This window comes from Empidonax traillii, unplaced genomic scaffold (assembly GCF_003031625.1).
Source record: "Empidonax traillii isolate 1590-97213 ecotype Southwest subspecies unplaced genomic scaffold, ASM303162v1 scaffold1:size7828297, whole genome shotgun sequence".
Classification (NCBI taxonomy): Eukaryota; Metazoa; Chordata; class Aves; order Passeriformes; family Tyrannidae; genus Empidonax; species Empidonax traillii.
The window spans coordinates 2944409-2967120 of NW_020955194.1; the positions used below are offsets into that span (position 1 = coordinate 2944409).

Genomic DNA, 22712 nt, shown 5'->3' on the forward strand with positions numbered 1-22712 from the left:
TATTGAGGTTGATGCTGAGGGATGATAGACAGATACTGTGTAGGAATATTCTTAGGGTGTTTTACTTTTAATGAAGGGATGAGTTAAGCCAAATTGTTTTGCATTGTTAAGAAAAGAATTGGTTTATGCTTATAAAAATGGATGAAATTATCTAAATGATCCATTGAGTGCCCATTTTAATTACATAGATGGAAGGATTACAAGAGGACAGTATTTTATGTCTACCTGCTGCTTACTGTGAGGTCAGTTCTTCAAATTTTTATTACTAGACTCTTACATAAACCTTTGAGTTAAATTTCATTTCCAAATACACAAAGGGAAGTTTGTGGGCCATGGTCGTCTTTATTCATTGTACAGTTTTGTGTGTTGTTGTTGTTTTTTTTTTTTTTTTATTTTATTTCTTTTTGGTTTTGTCTCTTTTTACCTCCAAAATGGAATGTTTTTGTTTTATATACAATATACATTTATATATACTCTTTTATATATATATACCCTTATATATGAAAGAATTGTGTGGCTATTTGCTTATAAGATGCTAGAACACTGTTTTATGAGTCAAGTGTGTTAAACTCCTACCCTAGCTATCTATCTGAAACTTTTGGGTTTGAGTCAGTTTTAATTTGAAAATGCTTTTGTGTAAGGTAAGGTAAATAAAGTAGTTTTTATTGCAAGACTTTTTTTTTCATATCAATTCTCTTTCTAGCGTGCAATGATGCGCTTCTCAGAGTTGGAGATGAAAGAGAGAGAAGGCCAAACAGCTACCAAAGACTCAGAGGTCTGCAGATTCAGCCAGGCAGACTGGGAAAACTTGAAAGGAAACAGTGAAAAGAAGCCAAAGTCTGTCGCTCTGGAAGATGCCATTGCTGACCAAAATGACAATGACAGATGTAAGCGAATTAAGATGGCTTTCTGAAGCGTGTGTGTGTGTCTCTGTGCCGTGGCAGCTTGCAGCAAAGCAAGCAAATCTTTGTGTTCTCATGGTGTTGCTGGTTAAAGTCACTGGCCTGGGCCTCAGCAGGTGCACAGCTGCCATGGCTGGTGCCCTCCGTGCTTTGTTTTGGGGTTTGCAAGTTACTGGTTACTGTTGTACCTGTGTTTCAGGAGATAGTTAACTAAGTTATTGCTTTAAAGAGGTGGGGTACCACATCAGCCAGTGAAAGCAAAGGTCCAAGGTTATATTTTAAATACAGAAAGGAGGTGGGGGAAGAGAGGGAGGCAAGAAGGAGTTCAGCTTCCTGAAGTTGCAGCAATGCTGGGAGGTGCCAATATTGTAGCTTTCAGGCAAATCAAGGATGGAGTACAGAAGAGTGATGGGGAGCGGGAAAGGACATGATTTGCTAGGCTGGCTTATCTGTGAAAGCTGGTGGTAACAACTCCAAATGACCAGAAGCTGGTTTGCCTGGATGTTTTCTGTTCAGGCAATTTAATAACTTTGAATTATTGTTCTGATCTTTGGTGAGTGCTTTTTGACCGAGAGCATGCTGGTCAATCGTACTTGCTCAGTTGCTCACCTAAATCAAGTTATGGTGGTGTTGCTGTCTCTGGAATAACGGCCTTGACAGAAATCGGCCTGGCAAAAAGGCAAGGGAAAGTTTTCATTGTGGAACTGGAGAGGGTACTAGGGTAGGGAGGGGCAGACTGGTCAGAGCACCTGAGTGGCCTTTCCCTTCTCCAGGCTATACTGAGGGAGCGTAGGGGAGGAAGGCACAGGTACCCTTGCAGTCCCTGTGCTAAAGCTGAGACCTGGGCAGGCTCCTGCCCTAGCTCCCCCCCTCACCCCAGTCTTCCTTGCCCCCCTCAGAGGACTTGGGATGCCCTGGTGATGTCCCCTGTTAAATTCCACCCTATATGTGCTGGAAAGCTAGAAGAGCAGCAGCAGTAGCAGTCTTGCTGGCTAGTTCTGGCTGGAGGGCAAGATGAGTTCAGCAAAGAGGGGATGGTGGGCTGGGGGGTTGAGGGATGGACGCAGGGGACTAGCAGAGAGAGGGAAAGCTTGCTCAGGGGCATGGGATGTGCTGCTTGGAGTGGGGTGGGGTCAGTGGGGGATGGTGGAGAGGAAGATTATTAGACCATCACTGTGTGCCAAAATACCGTCCCTCCATCCTTGCAAAAGGCTGATGATACAGTTTGTCTGTAAATTCATCATTTATTGAGGTCTCTGGCAGTTTAATCAGTTGGCTAAAATGTATTTCAGACTGTTGAAGCAGGAAAAGTATGTTCAGTCTTAGGTTAGTTCATTCCTCTCCTATGCTAATTAACTTTGATTTAACAGGCTATTTCAGAGTTTGGCCAAATGTCTGAACTCCTAAAAGTGCAGATCTGTTCTGCTGAGGGAGCTCCTTCCCTGTACGCTCGCCTGGGCAGCAGCAAATACTTACCAGTACAGATTCAGGTCTCGGTAAAAGTTTTTTTATCGTGGTGGTTCACCTCCTGCCCCTCGGGATAGCAGCTGATAAATCAGGAAGCCGAGTTTCACACCTCTTGAATGCCTCTACTGTGGTGGTTTGGGCTCTCTGCTGGGGCTTGAGCCACCAGCAGTATTAATGCATCTCTCACTGAGCAACTGGTGAAGGGGTGATGAGTTCCGCCTGCTCTTCCCCAGCGAGAGCCAGGGTTACTTACCTATTGCCTTCCCTCTGCCTTCAATTTCTAACCACACTGTCGGTGCCTTTGGCTTTAAAGCTCCTGAATGGGAATGAGCTGATGGTTTGCAGCCTCATCTGTTCTCTTTTCTACCTCCTCTGCAAGCGATCTCGCTGCTTGAAAAGTTGTTTCACCTTCTTTTGTGTAGCGTTTGTCCAGTGCTGTCTTAAAGCGAAGCACTGTGCCTTTACCTGTGTGAGCAGGGAATTTAGGAGTGAAACCAGTGAGCTGCTAGGTGTGACCCCCACTGTGCCAGCACTTCACCTGCCCGATGCCGGCAGGGAATAAGGAAACTGCAGCCAAAACTGTGCTCGTGGCACGGAGCCAGCTCACAGGGCTCCCCCGCTGCCGCCTCGGCACAGTCGCAGCCGTGCTTGGCTTGGAGCACCGGAGCTGATCGGGGCCCTGGCAGCTGCTCGGCCCCTTGGCTCCTCTAAATCTACCAGTGCCACAGAGGGCTAAATAACGCAGGCAGGTGATGCTTACAGAGGCATCTGATGGGATGGAAACAGCTTTTTTTTTCCCTAGCTGTATTGCACATGTACAGACTTCCTTGGAAGGAAATGAGGGCACAATACCCGATACCTTAAACTTTTCCTCTGACTTGGCAGTGCATGGCTTTGCTGCACTGTACTGGGAGTCTTCTTAAGCTTCATTGTACCTTCTGGAGAAAGGTGAAAGAGGTGGGCTTTTGTTTTGTTTACGGTTTTTTTTTTCCTGTTGTGCCTTTTTTTTTTTTTTTTTTAAAGGCCCAATATAAGGGAGGTAGCCATGTTAGCTAATTAATGAGCAATTAAAGCCAAGCAGTAAAGTAGAAGTGCTTCAGCTCTCTCCCATCTCGTTTAGGTTTTGCCGGGCATCTGAGACCGGGCATCTGAGAGCAGCCGTGAAGCTGCTTTGTTGCCAAGGTGACTTGTAAATGTTGCTGAGGCGATGCTGCTCTGGTGCATTTTCATAGCACAAACATGATAAATTATGGGATGCATATGTCATGAGTCATAGGATTGTTCAGAGATCAAGTGATTTAAGCTATTGGCACGGACACACGCATCAATACGGGCATGTGATGATCGCATGTCGGTTTGTAACAAAGCTCTCCTAGAACTGAAAATCATACCCGAGTGTGAAAGAGTGAATAAATTCTACAAGCTGTGAATTTCTTGACTGGGGAGCATGATTTTGCCTGTTCATTTAATTTTCTGGGAGGAAGACACTGCCTGTTTAAGCCTTAGCTGGGAAAAATTACCCCAATATGTTAGAAGCCTGATCTTAAGGCATGAGGTCATGAGGAAGAAGTTAAAGCAGTTTCTATGTGTGAAGGTAAATGGTGTGATGTGCCAAAGCACATTACACTATTGATCTTCAGCGCTGGGAGAGGTACTGGTGTCCCTTTGCATGGTAATCCCCTGCTTTGCTTTTCTCTTGCTGGGCTGTGTGTATACTGGAACAAATGAAAGATGGAGACAGTAAACATGTCCTTTGCTCTGGTCAGTTATTACCTTTCTGCCATGGGACATAGTGCAATAAAAAGAGAAGAAACCGAAAAGTCTGTACATTGAGACTCGTGTTTGCTTGTTTGTGCAGTGTGGTAGTCTTGGGCAGAAGGAAACAAATGCTGAAAGCTTCCAAACAGAGGTACTTGGAGGGGAAAAGGAAATCAGCTGGGTTCCCTCTGCCCCATGGGATACTCCAAATTGAATACAGAAGACGTCTTAGGGAATTTCTTACTGTTGTGATGTCTGTGCTGAATACTGGGTTTTAGCATTTGGATAGTCATTACCGCTCTTCGATGAATAAAGGGAGCCTTGCATAAGTGAGCGCAATGAGAGGTTGCTCCTGGGAAGAGGAAAGGCTGTTTTTAGCTGCCATGTTATTTGAACAAAAGAATTGCAGCTTAAACACTAAGATGTGTTTCCTTGTTTGCATTGCACGGGAGGGCTTGGTCTGAAGCAGCTGACAGGGACAGGAAGATGGAAAAACGAAAGTAAGTTTTTTTGGGGTAGGGTGTTTGTGCGTGTTTGTAACCATTTCTCGTTAGATTGTAACCCATGTGCTAAGGACCTACTGCTTCAGGCAGAAAACAGATGTGAAGAAGCATTAATTCTTCCTTGTTTCTGGTTTGGTATGTCGGTGAGAAATGGTTTGAGTTGTTGGTGCTGGTTCTCACAGCTGGTGTGAGACTGGCAAATGCTGGAGGCTTGAGGAAGGAACACAATTTAAGAGTTTAGTCTCCTTACTCACAGAGGTGTGTTGCTATGAGAACTCAGCATTTATCCTGTGTTTCTTGCTACCTCATCTCTGTTTGAATAATGATAATACAAAAACTCCCGAGTATTTTGTTGTTGTTTTCTTCCTCGGGCAGAGAAAAGGATGTTGTAGATACACAGAGCAAGAAGGGGTTGGTGGGAACAAAAACGCGTACATTCTCCTCATCGTTGTCGGGCATGCACGTTGCTGTGCCTCATGTTGACATTTATATCTTAATTCGGGGAGACATCGTGTCTGACCTGGGTTGCTTGCAAAACAGTTTGAGGATAGAGAGTGGAACCCGGTGGTAAAATATTAATAGAGCCTGTGCTCCGCGAGGCTGCTGTGCCAAAGGGAAAAACCGCTGGGCATGCGACGTGTCCGTGCAGGCTGTGCAGAGAGCCTGACAGCCTGTGGGTTACGCCGTGTCCCGAACAGTGGCTGACCTTTGTCCTTTGGCATTGGAAATCCGGCTGTGGGAGAGGCGGGGAGCATCGGCGTCGGAGCAGAGAGGCAAGGACGCGTCCCGCGCGCCTTCCTGGCCGCGCTGCCGGTGTCCTCCCGTGTTGCTGCAGGATGATTACACAACCGGGATTAGAGTGCGGAGATGCCGCTTCTCTAATGGTCTTAACTGCATCTAGCGGGACGGATTTCACAGGCGCGTGTGCCGCGGGCGGTCCTTGAGAGGGATTTCTGGCTCGGCAGCCGAGGAGATGTAGCTCTGGTCCCCTGAGGGGTCCCTCTCGGATGTTACCGGAGCGTGGGGGCCAAGGTGTCACAAGAGCTGCTGGCAGTGACGGCCTTTGGGATGAGCCTCAGTAGGTGTGTGGTGTTCTCCTCAGCACGTGGGGCCCTGGAGAAATGCTGACAGTGACAAGCTGTTAGTGAGGTCTCTCCCCTTTTTATTTTTTTAGCACAGTCTGAGCGAGCAGCGCTCAGCATCCGTGTGCCAAGTCCTCTAGCAGATAGAGAAGGAATTAATCTGCTGCAGGTCGCGTTCGGTGGTGGCAGGCTGGAATTAGCTTGCTGTTTCCTGCAAGCTGTAAAGATTAAGACCATCACCCCCCCCCCTCCCTACACCCTGCTACTTCCTCTGACCCTGCAAGAGCTTCTCTGGGAATTGGTCAGGATGTGCCTGCCTTTTCTCAGGCCAGACAGTGTTAGGAGCAGGAAAGTTATCCCGACATAGAGACTCTCAGCATGAACCGTGGCATGTTGCTGTTGGTACTGCTGGAGACAAGAAGGCTCTAAACAGCAGGAGCGTGGCTGAGAGTGTCCTTACCTGATCTGTTCAGGGAAACTGACCACAGAAGTATAGTGTTTCCTTATGAAAGGAGGAAAATAGCACATTGCATTAAAAATGTAAAATGAAATCCGATAGAAGCGTTTATTTCTAAAGTGATACTTAAAACGTGTCCAGTCCGGCTTCTTTTATGCTGTGTGGAACAGGGCTGCTGGTGCTGTTGGTGGTATTATAGGGTGCAGCTGTGGGGCGGCATCTTCATGCCAGATGTGCAAGCACGGGGTGTTGCCAGAGTCATCCTGGTTTGGAGGGACATGGCAATTCAGAGGCACAGTCAAAGTAAGCTGAGATACCTGTTTTCTGGAGCATGTCAGCATTGTTGACCGGAAGAAGTGTGACAGAGCGTGTTTTAAAATCTTGAAGGGGAGCATGTGTTGGCCAGATAGCCTCTTGGAGAGGAGCATCACCAAGTAGCAGAACAGCCCGAGCGTCCCGCTCGCCTGCAGAGAGTCAACTTGTGTTTTGATTTTTCTTGGCCAATATCTTCTGCTGTTTTATAAGCAGCCTTGCAGGCAGCTTTCCAAGCAGCGTAAAAATGATGTGGGGTGTCTTCTGGTGCCTGCAAACATCTCCGGAGCCCTTGGTGCTACTTGGAGCCATTTCCAAATTGCGGTGAAGAGAAATTTCATCAGAGGAGTTTTTTTCCCCCCTCCCCCCCTCAGCCTTCCATTGCTGACAACAGGTATTTCAAGGACAGTCACGAAATCAGAAGGTGGTGTCAGAGCTGTAGGAGGGTGCTCTCAAGATAAGGTGGGATAGAGTTGGGCTGCATCCAGAGGCTGCCAGCGCCTGAATGCTGCTGTGGTGGGGCTGCAGGGAAGCAGTGTTTGCCCTGGTGAGGGGGAAGAGCAGAAGTTGAAGGCCAGGCTGTAGGGGAAGGAGACTGAGTAAGGACAAGGAGGATTGGGGGAGGGAAGGACAACAGAGCTGCCAGGAGTCCAGGTAGGAAACCAGCAGATGTGTTTGCAGGAAGGTAAATGGGAGAAGGAGAAATAGGAAAAGGGACAGTGAACCGTGGGGGAGTAGGATGGAGCATAGTTTGCCAAACAGCAGCAGAGATGCAGGAAAGGTATTGGTCAGCCAGGAGGGCTAAAACGCATGGGAAAACCAACTTGTTTGTGAGAATTGTAAATAGGAAGCTGATTATCTGTGTTACAGTCTGTACTGCACGTCTACCTAACCATGCCTCAGCTAGTTTGGTTAAACCCAAGAAAAAACACCTTACTCAAAACGATGATTAAGTGTAATTTTAAGTCAAGCATCCATTTAAAACTGCTTAAGCTGTTGCTGAATTTGGGCGAACAGTACTGGAGAGAAGCTGAAGTTCAGGCAGGCAAGGCAACATGGGTGTTTTTGTGGCTAATTTGTCAGACTAGTTTCTAGTAAGCTTTTCAGAGCTCACCCGCTTGCTGTTGCTGGAAATATTCCCTGAAAAAAGTGAGGTCTATTTTAAAAGGAGGTGACAAAGATCATGTGAGGTACAGTGACTGGCTGGTTACTTGGAGTGAGGAAGCCTTTTTATAACCTTGGATTCAAGTAGCGCTTTTTGCAAAATATCACAGCTATTCTTAGTGGTATTCCTGTGTCTGTGTGTGTGTGTTCCTTATCCAATTTTTATCTCCAGAAAAAGGGACCAATGCTTTTAAGTCAGACTCTGCAATTCAATGGGAGAAGTTAGCAAAAGATAAGGATTATCATCAGAAGATATTTTTGAAAACAAAGTTGCAAAGTGGGGCTTGGATTGTTACTTTCCACGGTTTTGGGGGGTGAGGATGCTTTCTGAAAAGGATCTCTGCTTTCAGTGTCTAAAGATGTTTCTTTATTTAAAAAAGCATATTGTGATGTTTCTATGGATACAAGTATTGTGAAAATTGTGCTTCTTAAATTAATGTAAAAACAACACAAAGTAGTGTGCTTTTGGGGCTTTTGTGCTTAACTGCTGAGAAAACTGCCGCCTTAGGCTCACCAGAGGAGACTTGTTCCAAAGTACAGTTTTGTGTTTATTTGCGTGTCTCATGAGCCATAAGTCATGGTGGAGATGACATTGAGGAGATAAGAGAGCAAAGCTTTCTCACAATGAATTGTGTTGTATTTATTAGGTCTTGTGGTGTTTGTTTTTATTTTTTTATTTTTAGGTAACTTTACTAGTACAGAAAACACCCGGGGTCATTTTCTTGAAACTCCAGAGGAAAAAGATCTCTCAAATGAGAAATGTTATTTAGAGAGACATTCTGTATATGAGAAAGCGGAAGACCAGCCAACAGAAGAAATTGGCCAACATTCATGTCCACGTCTGGACAGGAAGCGTAAACACTCTGGTGAGAGAGTGCAAAATGATGGCAGCCAAAATGAAAGCTTTGTGGATGAACTGCAGGATGAAGTTATATCAAAAGCAAAAAAGAAGAAGAACTCCAAAGGTAAGACAGCATTTTGCTTTGGTCTCTCTTCAAGGAATGTCTTGTGAAAGGAATGTCTCTTTGGCTTAATGTGTTTCCATTTTTGAACTTGCTAGTTACTAATGTGAGCACTGTCATTTCACTTTAAATTATATATATGTATATATATGTATGTATATATATGTGTATATATATATGTATATATAAAAAGCTTGGTATATAAGGATAAAGCACTAGTCATTGGACACTGTAGCCACAGCAGTGCAAGTTACTGTAGTGCATGTAACCCTTAATGAGCGAACCTTTAAAATGCATAGTGTGGTGGTAAAGCTGAGACTATATGCCCCGAAAGTGAAATGTAGCTTTTGTTTTAAGTTGAGGGGGCTTTTTGATTAATTTTTAGTTATTTTTCCATTAGATGACTGGCCTGAGAGGGAAATGACAAACAATTCCTCTAACCACTTAGAAGAGCCCAATTGTAATGAGGTGACCAACCTGAAGGTGTGCATTGAATTAACAGGGCTCCATCCCAAAAAGCAGCGTCACCTGCAGCATCTTAGGGAACTATGGGAGCAGCAGGTGTCACCAGAGAGATCCCCGTCCGGCAAGTTGGGCCGGCAAAGCAGGAAAGATTTAGCTGAGGCTGTTCAGCCAGAGGCCACTGCAAAGGTCAAAGACTTCACAGAAGAAAGGCACACCAAGAAAAGGTCAGAGGCCAAAAGCAATAGAAGTTGGTCTGAAGAGTCCCTCAAAACAAGTGACAATGAACAAGGTATGCAGAGACTTACTAGGGAAACCAGCCGGCTTTAGCCTTTACAGTGACGCATGCTGCCACCGATGTTAAGGAGTTGTCGAGAGCTTTTTTTTTGTTTCTTTTCTTTCTAAGTTTTATATATATTTCTGTAGATGTCCATTTGTTTAAGGACTGACACCTCCTCTTTAAGAATTGCACTGTAGCTGATATTTGTCAGACAAGAAAATGTGTTTGTGTGTGTAACTATGTGTTTGTGTGTGTGTGTGTGTGTGTGTGTTTTGGCTTTAAATACTTCAATAGATGATGCAAAGATGAAGTTTATGTTTCTAGAGGAGAGCTGGGGGGGCATAAAATGCAGGCATGCTTCTGGGTGAGGGAGGGAGCGAGCAAACAGGCTGTTAGTTCATGTAAGGATGTTTAACCACACGTAGTATTTGAGGGCCTCTGAGCCTCTGAAACAGCGTCAGCACAGATAGCAGTTCTTGATCTTGGGAACCCAACCCCTCCAGCACCCTCAGCACTGCTGGGTTTCCCTGCCTTTCCCAGGCCATATGCTCAAGAGCAGAGCTCATCCTCCTCCTGATGAGGGTGCCTTGCTGGTTCATCCTGAGCATGTTCTGTAAACCTCTGTCACCCCACTTCCCAGCCCCTTGGCAGAGATCTTCCCAGCATCTTTCTCCTAAGGTGTCACTTCCTCAAAGCACATCAGCTTTCCTTGATTTGTTTCTGGCTGCTTCTTTCTCCCTAACTCCACTTTTTCCTTTTCCCCATCTCTTCTCCCATTTCAGACAGTTCCCCGTCCCACGGGAGTGGAATCGTGGAGACAATCTGACAAATTTTCATTGGGATGGACAGGTCACTCTCGTGTCCCTACTGTCCTAAGCCCCTGAGCACCTTTTGTACTCTGAAGCTTTTCTCCTTCCCTGTTAGATTTTGCCACTTAGTTGGAGAACTGGTGGGGAACAGCATCAGGCAGCCCACATGACAAATCCCCTCATGCATCCCCTGTACCTGATTGTGAATCCCTGTCTCCTCTGGGCACAGCACCAAGCCTTTTTCTCCTCTTTTGACTTTTCAGGTAAAAGGTTGTAAATACCCTTTCTTCCTTCCTCCTCTTGCCTGTTTAAGTCCTCTGCTTGTTTTTGAGGAGAGGCTGTTTCTGGGAGGGGGAGCTCTGAGTTGGATGTTTGGGCGTTCTCCTCCTTGACAAACCTGGGACCTTCATCAAACTGGAAGACATTCACACTCCAGTTGGCCTAACCTATAGTTTAGCTGAGATCCCCTTGAAAGAGAGAAGCATGAAGAGAGTGGATCCTCTTATCCCATATCATGGGAAGGACTGAGTCCAGATGATCCTGTGCCAGTGAGAGTTTTCCTGGATAGTGTCTCCAAAACAGTCACAGGCAAAAGTATCAGCTTGTCTTCGGTCCTAAGGCTCCTCATACATCCTTCCCCTTAGTAGGATTATCTGAGGGCAAAAAACCTTGAACTTTGATGCTTATTGATGGGGAAGGTTCTCCAAAAGGATTTGCGGAGCGGGAGATCAAAACTTGATTTAAAAGAAGCTCCTTTGACTCTTACTTCCTTGCTTTATGTGCTGCCTTGGCGAGCATGGTATCGGCTCACACACCCCTGCCCATCACCTGCCCCCCTTTGTACTTCCAGAGAGAGGTACCTTGTAGAGATTAAACGAGGGTCACTAACAAGAAGCTGCATTGTGTAAGGACACTCTCACTTTCCCCTGCAATGCCTCCCGTGGCATTGACGGGTTTTCTCTAGCGCATGACCTAAGGGAAGAAAAAGAGGTGGTTCCTGATTTATGCACCGTTCCGACAGCATGCAGGTTTGGTCGCCTTTTGGCTATGAAAAACCTCTTGGCTTTGGAAGCTGCTGTAAAACCATAAAGTTGACTAAATTATGCCTTGCTATTCATTGTAAAGGGTCACTGGAGATTGTTCAGATTATTTTGCTGATGCTCCTGCAGCCCTGTTGAAGTGCAGACCTTTGAATCTCCATGTTCATAGTTCACTAGGATGAGGACATTTTTCCCTGTTGTGTGACAGAGCATCCTCTGTGTGACAGTTGCATCGGGATAGAGACTTGCAGCTTGTCTATCTTGCTTGGGACAAGTCCTCAAACTTTTCTTAAACAAACAGATACTGTCAATGTGAGAGTACACACTGTCGTTTGCAGCTTTCTTTTTTTAATCTGGAGCTGGGAACGTCTGTTCCCTGTGTCCAAGCACTGCATGCAGATGTGGTAGTCTCTGCTTGTGAGAAGCTGGTTGTATATCAAGCAGTGAGCCGTAGCACGACATTGAGGTCTGCCTCTATGCCTGTGAAGCCTTAGTCTAACAGCAGGATGATTTGCTGCCTGTGCCTGCAAATCTCTGGGAACAAGGAGGGTTCTGACTTCTGTGCTTGTTGCTCCAGTTGTGTTCAGCCTGGGATTTTAGTGTGGGAGGAGTCACGTGTTGCATTGTAAGCTGCCACCGTGCTGTCACCCCTTTGTTCCCCGGTCAGTGCCAGAACCATGAGAGCTGGCATGTGACTTGCCCGAAATAATTTCAGGGGAGGATGGATTGAGAGCTGCCCCGCAGAGAAGGACTTGGGGATGTTTGGGGAGGAGAAGCTCAACATGACCTGGTAATGTGCACTGGCAGCTCAGAAAGCCAAACATGTCCTGGGCTGCATCCTAAGCAGTGTGGGCAGCAGGTCAGGAGGGGGGGGAATTCTGCCCCTCTACTTTGCTCTCATGAGACCCCACTTGGAGTGCTGCATCCAGCTCTTACGTGGGCCTGTTGGAGCAAGTCCAGAGGGGGCCACAAAGATGGTCAGATGGCTGGATCACCTCTTCAATGAGGTCAGGGGTTATTCAGCCCAGAGAAGAGAAAGCTCTGGGGAGACCTTATAGCACCTCTTGGTACCTAAAGGGGACTTACAGAAAAGCTGGTGGGGGACTTTTAACAAGGTCATGTAGTGATAGGACAAGGGGGTAATGGATTTAAGTGGACAGAGGGCAGTCTTAGATTAGGAATTAGGAAGAAATTCTTGACTGTGAGGGTGGTGAGGCACTGGAAGAGGTTGCCAGGAGAAGCTGTGGGTTGCCTCATGTCTGAAGTGTTCAGGGCCAGGTTGGATGGAGCTGAGAGCAAGCTGGCCTAGTGGAAGCTGTCCCTGTCCATGGCAGGAAGGTTGTAACTAGGTGATCTTTAAGCTGTCTTCCAACCTGAATCATTTTATGGTTCTGTGATCCCGCTTGCAAAGTGGCATTGCCACACAGAGTCTCTGGGACATGGCAGGTCCGTGAGCATGGGGATGCCTGCAACCTCAGGGCATCGTGCTACTTACCCAGACCCATGACCAAGGTAAAAGCCACGGTCTCTGCTGGGGTCCCAGCTGAGCTATAACCTCGTGCTGCTGGTGGTGGAGTAGCCAGCTCTTTGGATGGTCCCCCAGGGAGCCACAGCTTCTCACCTGGTGTAAGGAGAAAACCCAAACAGCGTGGAACCAAAAGCCCTGAGGAGAGGAACCAGGAGGATCTTGCCCACTAGGAAGCCTCTGCCAGCCCCTCAGAGCTGCCTCGGGCTGCAGGCAGCGTGAAAGCCGCTGGCTTGGCAGGCAGGAGGAGGCAGCTGCTGGGATGGGAGTTGAACAGCCGAGCATTCAGGTGACGCGGCAGCAGCTGCTTTTCCGTGTGGACCTCTCTGCATCCCGCTCCTGTGGGAAGGGAGACAGGTCCTGTTCTGAGTCAGACTTGCCACAACCCACATCGGTCAGAGGTCTGGGTTTTTGGGGGTTTTTGGTTTGGCTGCCTTTTTTTTTTTTTTTTCCTGTGGATATTTGGGGATATTCCTGCTCACCCTTGTTTTTCTTCTCCCTTCATGAGGTCAGACTGATGGGGTGAGGTTCCAGGTTTAATCACTTGTCTCTTTTCTGCCAGTGTTGTCTTGCATTTCCCAGGCTGATGCTTGGCTTGTTCAGTGTGGTGCTGGCCTCTTGCAGTGTTATTGATCCTGAAGCTCCTGGGCATAGCGTAGCTACTCTCCGTCTCTTAGCTCCGGCGCGCTTCTACCCTGGTGCCTGCTGTCACCACCACAGTGGAGGGTCAGAGTGGAGCACAGTTTACATGAAGCTTGCAGGTGGGAATACACATTTTCTTGTGGTGATGAGACTTCTGCTTTCAGTGCCTCGGCATCTCTGCGTGGGAAAGCAGGCAGTTCTTTGAGATAGGCTTCCCTTCCTGTGTTTTTTACCTCCATCTTTTCAGTATTTCTGTCCTTCTCCAGACCTGGGAGTTTTTCATTCTCTTCTAGCTTTTCTATGTGCAACAGTTTGTTCCGTTTGCACTCACCAGAGCTCATCACTGCCGCTTTCCATATTTCTAAATTTTTTTTTTCAGTAAGTGATTAAGCGGGTAATGATGATACTTCTGTATTGGAATTGGGCTTTTTACGTGGTACTTCAGTTAGGTTAGTTGGGATTAAATGGGAGAATTAAACACTCCTTACTTCATGCTGTCTACTGAGTTGGAAAGACAGCCTTGCATCCGTAGGCTCAGCCTACGACTGGGCGCCTTCCTTCAGGATTGCAAAGGCTGAAAAATTTACAGGATTTTTGCTGAACAATCTGCACATCATGTGTCCCATAAATTCCCTGGCATCTGCTTGGCAAGCCACAGTATGCGTCTTTTTCTAGAAAGTGTCTCGAAAGAACTGAGGGATTTCTGTTTTCATCTCTAATCTAGAAAGCCTTCTGTGAGTTGCTTTCACAGATCTATTTAAAGGAAGACAAAAGTGTGAAACTGCCCACCAGGAGGATTCTAGATTTTATTTTCTTTTTTACCAGCTGGCTCTGGATCTCTTTAAATAAAGGTGTCTCTTCTCTGAGCACCTGCTTATTTGCTCCTGCCATCTCTTCTGTTCTGAAAGTAGCTTCACTTCAGAGACTTTTTGGAGCAAAGGAGCCTCTTTCAAGTACTCACGGTTTTTTCTGCACCTTCCCTCAGTGGTGTGGTATTGTTTGGCCAAAGTTTCCCTTCCTTTCCAGCAACCTTTAATTTTTCTGCAGAGGAGTTTATTCTGAGGTCACCTCAATTCTCTTCCTAAGGGAAATTCAAACTATAAAAATAAGTCAACTTTCCTGTCCTTGTTTTTTTGTAAACCTGCTTGCACTCTGAAAAAACCCCAAAACTTAACCATGCTTTTTGCATGTGGCCCAGATTGTGGGATCCAACTTGCTGGAGCTATAACCCCTGGAGAAAACCCAGGCCTGCCAGTACTCTGCCATGGGCAGCAGAGCACTGACCTCACTGTCCCAAAAAGAGTCAGTTCTGGATGGAGTTCTCGGAAAAACACATCCAATTGCTTTTTCTGCAAAATCCCTGTGCTTTCTGATAGAGCTTGCACAGAGCTTCCGTAGGGACAGCTCCCTGAGTAGTCTTTTTTCTGTAGAGACAGCTCCTTGAATAGTCTTTCTTCTCTTGGCTTGTTTTTGAAGTCAGGATGCTGCTGAGATGTTCCCTGTCTTATGGCCATCTTGGGGCTAAGCTCAGTGTCCCCACCTGTGCTGTCCCATTCAGACCTGATCCAAGCTCCCACCTCTCTTCCCTTCCTTCCCCTCTTCCCTCGCCATCCTTGTGTCTGCCCTTACACCCCACCGAGCCAAGAGCAGACAAGCCCAGCAGGGCCCAGGCTGCCGGAGGAGTTGGTTCCCCATCAGATAAAGCAGTTCCCAGGTAAGGAGGCGAGTTTTTCTCTCCGCTCTGCCTGTGGTGGCCGGGCTGCGGCACTGCCGAGCTGGCGTGGCACCGCCACCGCCCGTCCCCGGCCGTGCCCCGGCACCTGGCACGGGGCGCTTCGTTCAGGGATTTTTATTAGGGCCTGATAAACTGTTAACGTTAACGTCAACTGGTGAGACGCTATTTACAGTTGGGATGTGGAACACTTAAAATATTAATGATTTGAAAATGTAATTGTAGATCTCTTAAGCAGTCGAGGAGCTTTGTGTTAAGTGCTAGCGATGCATTTTCCTTTTAACGCACCATGCGATGTGTAATGCCTTTCCTTCCCATTTAGGCTTGCCCGTATTCCCGGTGTCTCCGCACATGAAGAGCCTTTCATCCACCAATGCAAACAGCAAAAGGCAGGCTCAGCCAAGCTGTACTCCAGCCTCGAGGTTGGCTGCCAAACAGCAGAAAATTAAAGAAAGCCGGAAGACAGATGGGCTGTACACAGACGAAGAGGAGGATTTCCAACATGCATCTCTGCTGCAGAAATACAGCGAGTGTGAGAAGCCATCAGGGAAACGTCAGTGTAAAACAAAACATTTGGCACTGCAGGAGAGGAGAAGGAGGTCATCTCTGACAGGGGATGACACCACAGATATCGAAAATGCTGAAGATAAGGTATCTTTATTTAGACTTAATTGTCCACCGGCCTCTGAAAAGGCAGAGCCAGCCTACTTAAAACTAATGCGCTGTCGTGCATGCAGGGTAGCAGGGATTGCATTCAGCTTCATCCGTGGATGCTTTGCACATTTTGTATTTGTTTTTCTTAACCTGAGCTAAAAGCACTATTGCAGGGGGTGAGGCATCTTGTGTTTAAAATCTCTAGCGGGTCTTTTCTTAAAAAATTAAATACGAGTGGAAAAGAGTAATTCTTTGCTGGCAAAATATAGTCCCACTGCTGTGCTGTAAAAACAAGGATAGAAAGAAAAAAAAACCAACACCGTAATGGTTTTGACAGGTAACGGTAACGAGGAAAGTCAGGAAGCGACCGGAGCCTACTTCAGACTGCGACTCCTCGCCGGCCAAGCCGTACGAGCAGAAGCCGTACGATCGCCTGCAGCAGACTCCCTCATTACTACCCGTCTCACAGCCCTCGCAGCTGCCGATCGCCAGCCCCCCTCAGGAGACCACCCCGAGCCGGCCGATGCCGCCCGAAGCGCGGAGGCTCATTGTCAACAAGAACGCAGGGGAGACGCTGCTGCAGCGGGCGGCGCGCCTGGGGTACGAGGTAAGGCTCCCCCGGCGCCCCGCGGGATGGGGATGGTTTGGTTTCTTCTATTTTGGAAGTTAAAATGCTCTTTTTTCGGTTTTATCGGTGGAAATTCTGCGAAGTGGCAGCTTTCGGTGTGGTCGTTGAATTTGCTGCCCCCGCCCCCCTCCTTTCCCCTGCTGCGTTCCCTTCCCTGCCGTGTGGGGGGTTCGGAGGCAGGTTGCTGCGGGAGTGAGTCCCCACCGCTGTTGGGTCAGCTGGCAGGGACACAGGGTGAGCAGCATCCTGTGGGAGTGAGCAAATGGTAAAGTTTTATTGGTAACCCTCACTTCCCTTTAAATATAAACCATCTGCAAACAGAACGAATGCCTTTTTTTTTTTTTTTTTCCCCCAAGTAATCTTTATGGTGATCTTTAATGAGCTGTATGTTTTCTGCTTTTGTTGTTAGTGAAGAGCGTGTAGTTTAGGAGAAGGGTTTTATTTTTTGTTCTTTTCTCCAAGGAGTATCTGGTATGTGACACAGGATGTAGCGCTTGGAGTGTCCTCTTGCATGATCAGACGCATCATAGGAGCACTCTGCATGCTTTATGCTCCGAGTCTGGAGCTGCTTGGCGTAGCTGGAACAATGTTGTCTAATGAAACGGGCCCCCTGTTGCTACAAAAATCAGAAACCGATGAATCCCTCAGCTCTGCTGTTTTGAAGAACGCTTTTATTGGGGAAATATGGGCATGTAGGTATGAGCGCCGTTGTTGCTCGACGTCACGTCTTGCACAGAGGTGTTTCATTGCACAGAACGACCGCTGCCTGTGGCAGAGCTGCAAGGTTTGCCGTGGTGATAGGAGGGCTCCCTGGACCTCAGAGCTGGGCTTGAGCCCCATGTGGGAAGGTGGCATCAGCCCGGGTCCAGGTGGGGCCGTTCCAGCCTTGGGAATTTGCTTGAAACCTTGAAATGCCCTTTGTATGGCTGGAGAGCTTTGTGTGGAGAGAGGCCTTGTCCAGCTCTGGAAGGCAGGGTTTGTTGGAAAGGTTTTGTTTAACCTAGACAAAGGCTTTTTCTAACCCAGGGCACTTCAGCTCTAGCTGGAAGGAGAAGTGGTTGTTACAGCGTTGCTGTGGTATTCTCCGTAATTTAAATGGTTTAATTTTCTATGGATCCAAAGTCAAAATGTGCTGTAGGATGTGCTCCGAGCTATCGCTGTGTGTTTTCTTCCTGTGTGGGGCTCTGTCGGGGTGAATATGCTTGAGCACTTCACTTTCTGTGCCCAGCAGGCTCCACTGGGCCCAGCTTAATGGGAGCAGCTCCAAAACTTAGTGATGGGGTGATGTCCTGCTCGAGCAAGGGCCCAGGGCTCTCTCCATTCCTTTGACAGCAGGAGCTCTCTGCAGCATTGGCTGGTTGCAGAAAGCTGGGGATACCCAGGCTCGACAAGGTGGGGGTAACCTTGTGTGCCACCCATGCCTTCTCGTGATTAGCTGATGGGGGATTTTGATTTTCTGACTTGAATTCACCCAAAAGTTCAAGTGAACACCCTTGTTTTTAATAGGCTCACATATTCAGATCATTTGATTTGGTTGCTCAGCTGGTGTTGGCAGCAGTCGGTTTCTGTTGATGGTGGAGAGAGGAGCAGGAGAGCTGAGTGGGGGCAGGGAAAGGGCCTGGTCTATGCACCTGAGATCTTGGATCTGACATTGTCTGTGTCTTTCAAGGCTCAGAGTAGTGGGAGGCTGTACCATCCTGTTGGGGATTCATTTGGCCTGTGGTGAGCTGTGATGGTTTTTAAGGCAACAAGGCTGGTGAAGGGTCTGGAGCACAAGTCCAATGAGGAGCAGCTGAGGGAGCTGAGGGTGTTTAGCCTGGAGAAGAGGAGGCTTGTGGTAGACCTTATTGCTCTCTGCAGCTACCTGAAAGGTTGTAGCCAGGTAGGGGTTGATCTCTTCTCCCAGGCAACCAGCAGCAGGACAAGAGGACACAGTATTAAGTTGTGCCAGGGGAGGTTTAGATTGGATATTAGAAAGAAGTTCTTCAAAGAAAGAGTGACTGGGCATTGGAAAGGGCTGCCCAAGGAGGTAGTGGAGTCACCATCCCTGGAGGTGTTTAAGGAAAGACTGGATGTGGCACTTAGTGCTGTGGTATAGTTGACAAGGTGGTATTAGGTCAAAGGTTGGACTCAGTGATCTCAGAGGTCTTTTCCAACCTAGCTGATTCTGTTATCAGCTGTGGAAACTCTGTAGGTGAGGTGTTTTTCTTGCTAATGATGAGACTACAGCAGTTAGTAGAGCTGAATTTCCTCTGTCTCCAGAAAATATGAGATTGGTCAAGAAGTTACAAATTCCTCTATTAAAGAATGAAAAGAGAAATCTGGATGAGTCGAGGTAATATGCTGATCTGTGACCTGTGACAACTGCTCAGGTCTGCGCACAAACTGTCTTGTTTTCTGCCATCCCTGTTAACAGGGCAGCAACCTGTGGTGGGCACATGAGGGCTTCCCCATAGCTGCAGCGAAGGCAGCCCCGTGGCCACGTGCCATCTCGGTGGCAGGGGAGGCAGACGAGTTTGCATCACAGCTCGCAAAGGGACGCCGGGTGCTGATTCAGGACTCGGAGCTGGAAGTGGCTGGCACCGCAGGGCACCACCGAGCCCTGGCAGCGGCAGGAATGCCGTAGTGCCCTGAGACCGGATGAGCCTGTGCCTGCCCTTGGCAGCCTGCCCGCCTGCCTTTGCAGCAGGGATGCCCTGAGGCCGTGCAGGGATCCCACTCCAAACCCAGAGGCGGTGCTGGCACCTTCAGCACGAAAAGGTGCTGGCAAGCTGTAAATGCCACTCCCGGATCCACGGGGAGCCCAAATGCTGCCAGGTTATGTGCCTCTGCCCTGCTCTCGGTGCCAGAGCACAGATGTGCCCCAGATCATTGCGGGGAGCACGACACAAGTGGTTACGGTTTTGCGTGTGAAAGCTGACGCGAGAGTGAAACGTCGAAGGACAGATGCGGATTGTGTCTGGTCAGATAAATTGCAGGGCTGCAGACTACAAGGCTACTTAAAGACGGTGCAGCAAATGGTCCTAGGCGCTGGAAATCGCTGCTGAAGTTTTGCCTTTTCTTCACTAGGCTTCTACTCCAGTCCTTGCTTTGGCAGGGTGTTAGCAACCCATCCCAGTGTATGGGCACTCTCCAATCCATTCTGTTTTCCCCATTTGAAATAAATGACTTGAGATAATGGTAGTCTTAAAACTGTAATTTACTTTTCGTGAAGAGGGAATTACAGGAAGCATAGAGTCTTTTTTGGGGGAAAGAAATTACAAAAAGGCTTGAGTAATGATTTTGATGTGAGAGGAAACACTGGCTGTCTTTGTGCCGCTTTTTGGTGTGTATCTGGATGTGGTGGTGTTGGCTGGGGTAGAGTTAATTTTCTTCACAGTGGCTGGTGTGGGGCTGTGTTTTGGATTTGTGCTGAACACCGACATGATAGTATGGAGATGTTTTTGTTATTGCTGAGCAGTGCTTACACAGATCCAAGGCCTTTTCTGCTTTTTGTACTGCCACACTGGTGTGAGGAGACTGGGGTGCATGGGAAACTGGGAGGAGACAATGCTGGGACAGCTGACCCCAGCTGACCAAAGGGATGGTCCATACCATATGACATCATGCTCAGTAAATAAAGCGGGGAGAGGAAGGAGGCAGGGGACGTTTTGGAGTCATGGCATTTGTCTTCCCAAGTCACCATTACGTGTGATGGGGCCCTGCTCTCCTGGAGATGGCTGAACCTGCCCGTGGGAAGCAGTGAATTAATTTTTTGTTTTGCTTTGCTTGCATGCACAGCTTTTGCTTTCCCTGTTAAACTGTCTTTTGTCTCAAACCATGAGTTTTCCAACTTCTACACTTCTGATTCTCTCCCTGATCCCACTGGTGGGAGAGTGAGTGAGCAGCTGTGTGGTGCTTGGCTGGGGTTAAACCACGACAGTGAACTTGCAAAGTTCTCTGGTCACTTTGGTATTAAATCCTTCCTGTGAAGGCAGTGAAATTAGAGGAACATGTGGTGTACAATAGGGGGTGGGGGAGAGATCGTATTTGTTTCCAGGGGGTTTAAAAGCACATGAAGGTAGGGCTTATCCAGGCATGGGGGGAGGGTTTGCCCTGGGAATATGCCTCTTACAGGGGTCTGGCCCTGGATCTCCTGTGTCACTGCCACAGGAGCTCCTGAGCATCATTCTGCCCTTGCACTGCTCTCCTAGGGCTCCTGCAGCCTGCGTGGGAATGGGCATCACTCCTGGGGTTTGGTGTGGTGCTGTGGGGAAGTGTTAAGGCTCAGCATAGAATGCCTCACCCAAGGGCAGTGTTTTGAGGCTGGATGGAGGGGAATGGTGCATCTTGGTGGCAACATGCATGCCTGGGGCATGGGGGATGTGCAGGGGGATGGCTGACCTCTTCCTTTGGAAAAGGAGTGGGAGCTGCTGCTGTGGAGTACAGGCTGGGTGGGAGAGATTGATGCAAAGGACACCTCTTCGTAGATGAGGATGGATCATGCATATTTGCATATTTTAGCGCTGCTGTTTGCAATTTGGCTAACAACCTGCAGGCAGTGGCACATTCCTTGGCTGGTGAGGTGCTAGTTTGCCTCTTTGGATTAACTGCAAGTGATTTTCAGATTGCTGGTTTAAATAGAGCACCTGAGCAGACATTAAATTGCCCTGTGGCACTCTCACAGCCTTTTGGGAATGCTAGCAAGAAATGCTTGTGAAACCAAAAGTGTGTTTGTGGCACCACATGTTCCTGTATTCGGCAACGATGGCTAATTTTTTTGTAAATTGAATAAATCATGTTAAAAAAAGTCAATGAGGCATTTAATTAATTAACAATGTAGAGTTTTATGGTCTTTATGGTTACATTTTGTGGTTAATGACATTCTTCTTATAGCCTCTTAACACAGAATTGCCCGACAAAATTAGCCTTTTTGTCCAGTAGTAGGTATTCCACCCTAGGACGAGCCTTTGCTTTTTACAAAAATAGATGAAAGGTCTTTTATTTTGAGTTACAGAATCTATTTTAAATGGTAACTGCTAAAAGCAGAGCTGAATACAGCAGCTGTTTCTGCTACCTATATCCATCTGCTAATTTGCCTGGCAGGGTGGTCTGGTTTTAAAGGAAAATTCATACCTCCAGAGTATAGTTTTGCGCAGCCCTTCCTTATGAGCTTGAGCATGTGCAGGGTAAAGAACATCCGTTCTGGACCAATTTTTGGCCTTTGGGCTGGTTAACAGGAACCTTAAAAAGCCCTGTTCTGTTTGATGAGAGGGGGTACTGTGGGGGTCCCAGGTTAAACCGGTGGGTGAATCAGGTACAGGTGGGTGCATCACTGGTGGCAGGTGCAGGGGATGCTCTGGTGCCTGGGATAGGCAGCTCATTAGCTCCTGGCTTTAGCCTGGTTAGTGAGGGCCTGCTAAAAGAGCAGCTTCATGCTGTATCCTGGATACCGGCTCTCGAGTCAGGTACACCCAGAGCACAGATTATTGTGGGCTTTCCGGTAGATTCTGAAACGGGAGGAATAAATGCGTCGCACCCGATGTTGTTCTATTCTCTTGTTTTGGCAGAGCAAACACTCCCCCTCTCCATGCTGTACCTGGCTTTGCAAGGGTGTCACTCAGCCTTCCAGAGGAGCAAATGCAAAATTAATGGTTACCACTAATCTGGGAACGTGGGTGCTGTTTTATACCCTGAGCGTCTCTTAGAAATGTGGGTTTGTTTTGTTTCGCTTCCTTTTGTGTCTGACACAAGTCGAGAAAGACTCGCACCAATCCTGAATTTTTATATGAGTGATGGAGCAGTCATTGTTTCAAGGCTGCAGGACAGCATAGAGCCGAGTCTGGCCTAGGCTCTCGAGCGTGGTATATTTGACTGCAAGATGAATCGTGTTAAATCCACATGGCTTCCTGCGGTGCCGGGCTCGTTACTGGAACCTGGCGCCTGGCTTTAGTTCTGCATGCAGAAAACCGGGGTGGATGAAAATGGGATTTCCCCGATCTTGATAGAGCCGGGCTGTTTTTTTGTTTGCCGATAGCAAACCATCCTTTGTGTGTCTTAAATGTGTTTTTGTTTCGGGTCACGCACTTTTTCTTTTTAAAATCGAACCGACTGTGTCGGGCTGTGCTGCTGTTGCGCTTGCAGAATTTTCTGCTAAAAAACGCAGATGTAAAAGTAAAAAAACCTTCCAGCTTAGCTTTACGTGTGGAAGTTTTGAGAAGTGGAAGGTTATGGGTTTTGTCTGCAGAATTCGCACATTCCCCCTCTGTGTTGATTCCTGAGGTTGCGGGTTTCAGGAAGGTCCCTGCGAGGTGCAGAGCTCTCGGTGTCGCTTTGCCCAAACTAGTCTGCTCA

At 47.6% G+C, this 22712-nt stretch overlaps 1 protein-coding gene across 7 annotated transcripts in view; it reads left to right on the forward strand.

The window, feature by feature from the left end:
• The window catches only part of BCOR (BCL6 corepressor), a 61623-nt gene that overhangs the window by 27684 nt on the left and 11227 nt on the right, over positions 1-22712 (forward strand). For 2 of the 7 annotated variants that reach the window (XM_027885248.1, XM_027885335.1), the window contains exons 5-10: positions 189-242; positions 704-887; positions 8329-8610; positions 9008-9361; positions 15420-15748; positions 16089-16358. In XM_027885248.1, coding sequence (XP_027741049.1) covers positions 189-242; positions 704-887; positions 8329-8610; positions 9008-9361; positions 15420-15748; positions 16089-16358 — 1473 coding nt within the window. The remainder of the gene's footprint in view (positions 1-188; positions 243-703; positions 888-8328; positions 8611-9007; positions 9362-15419; positions 15749-16088; positions 16359-22712) is intronic. The other 5 variants (XM_027885503.1, XM_027885678.1, XM_027885424.1 and 2 more) reach the window with 5 other exon arrangements.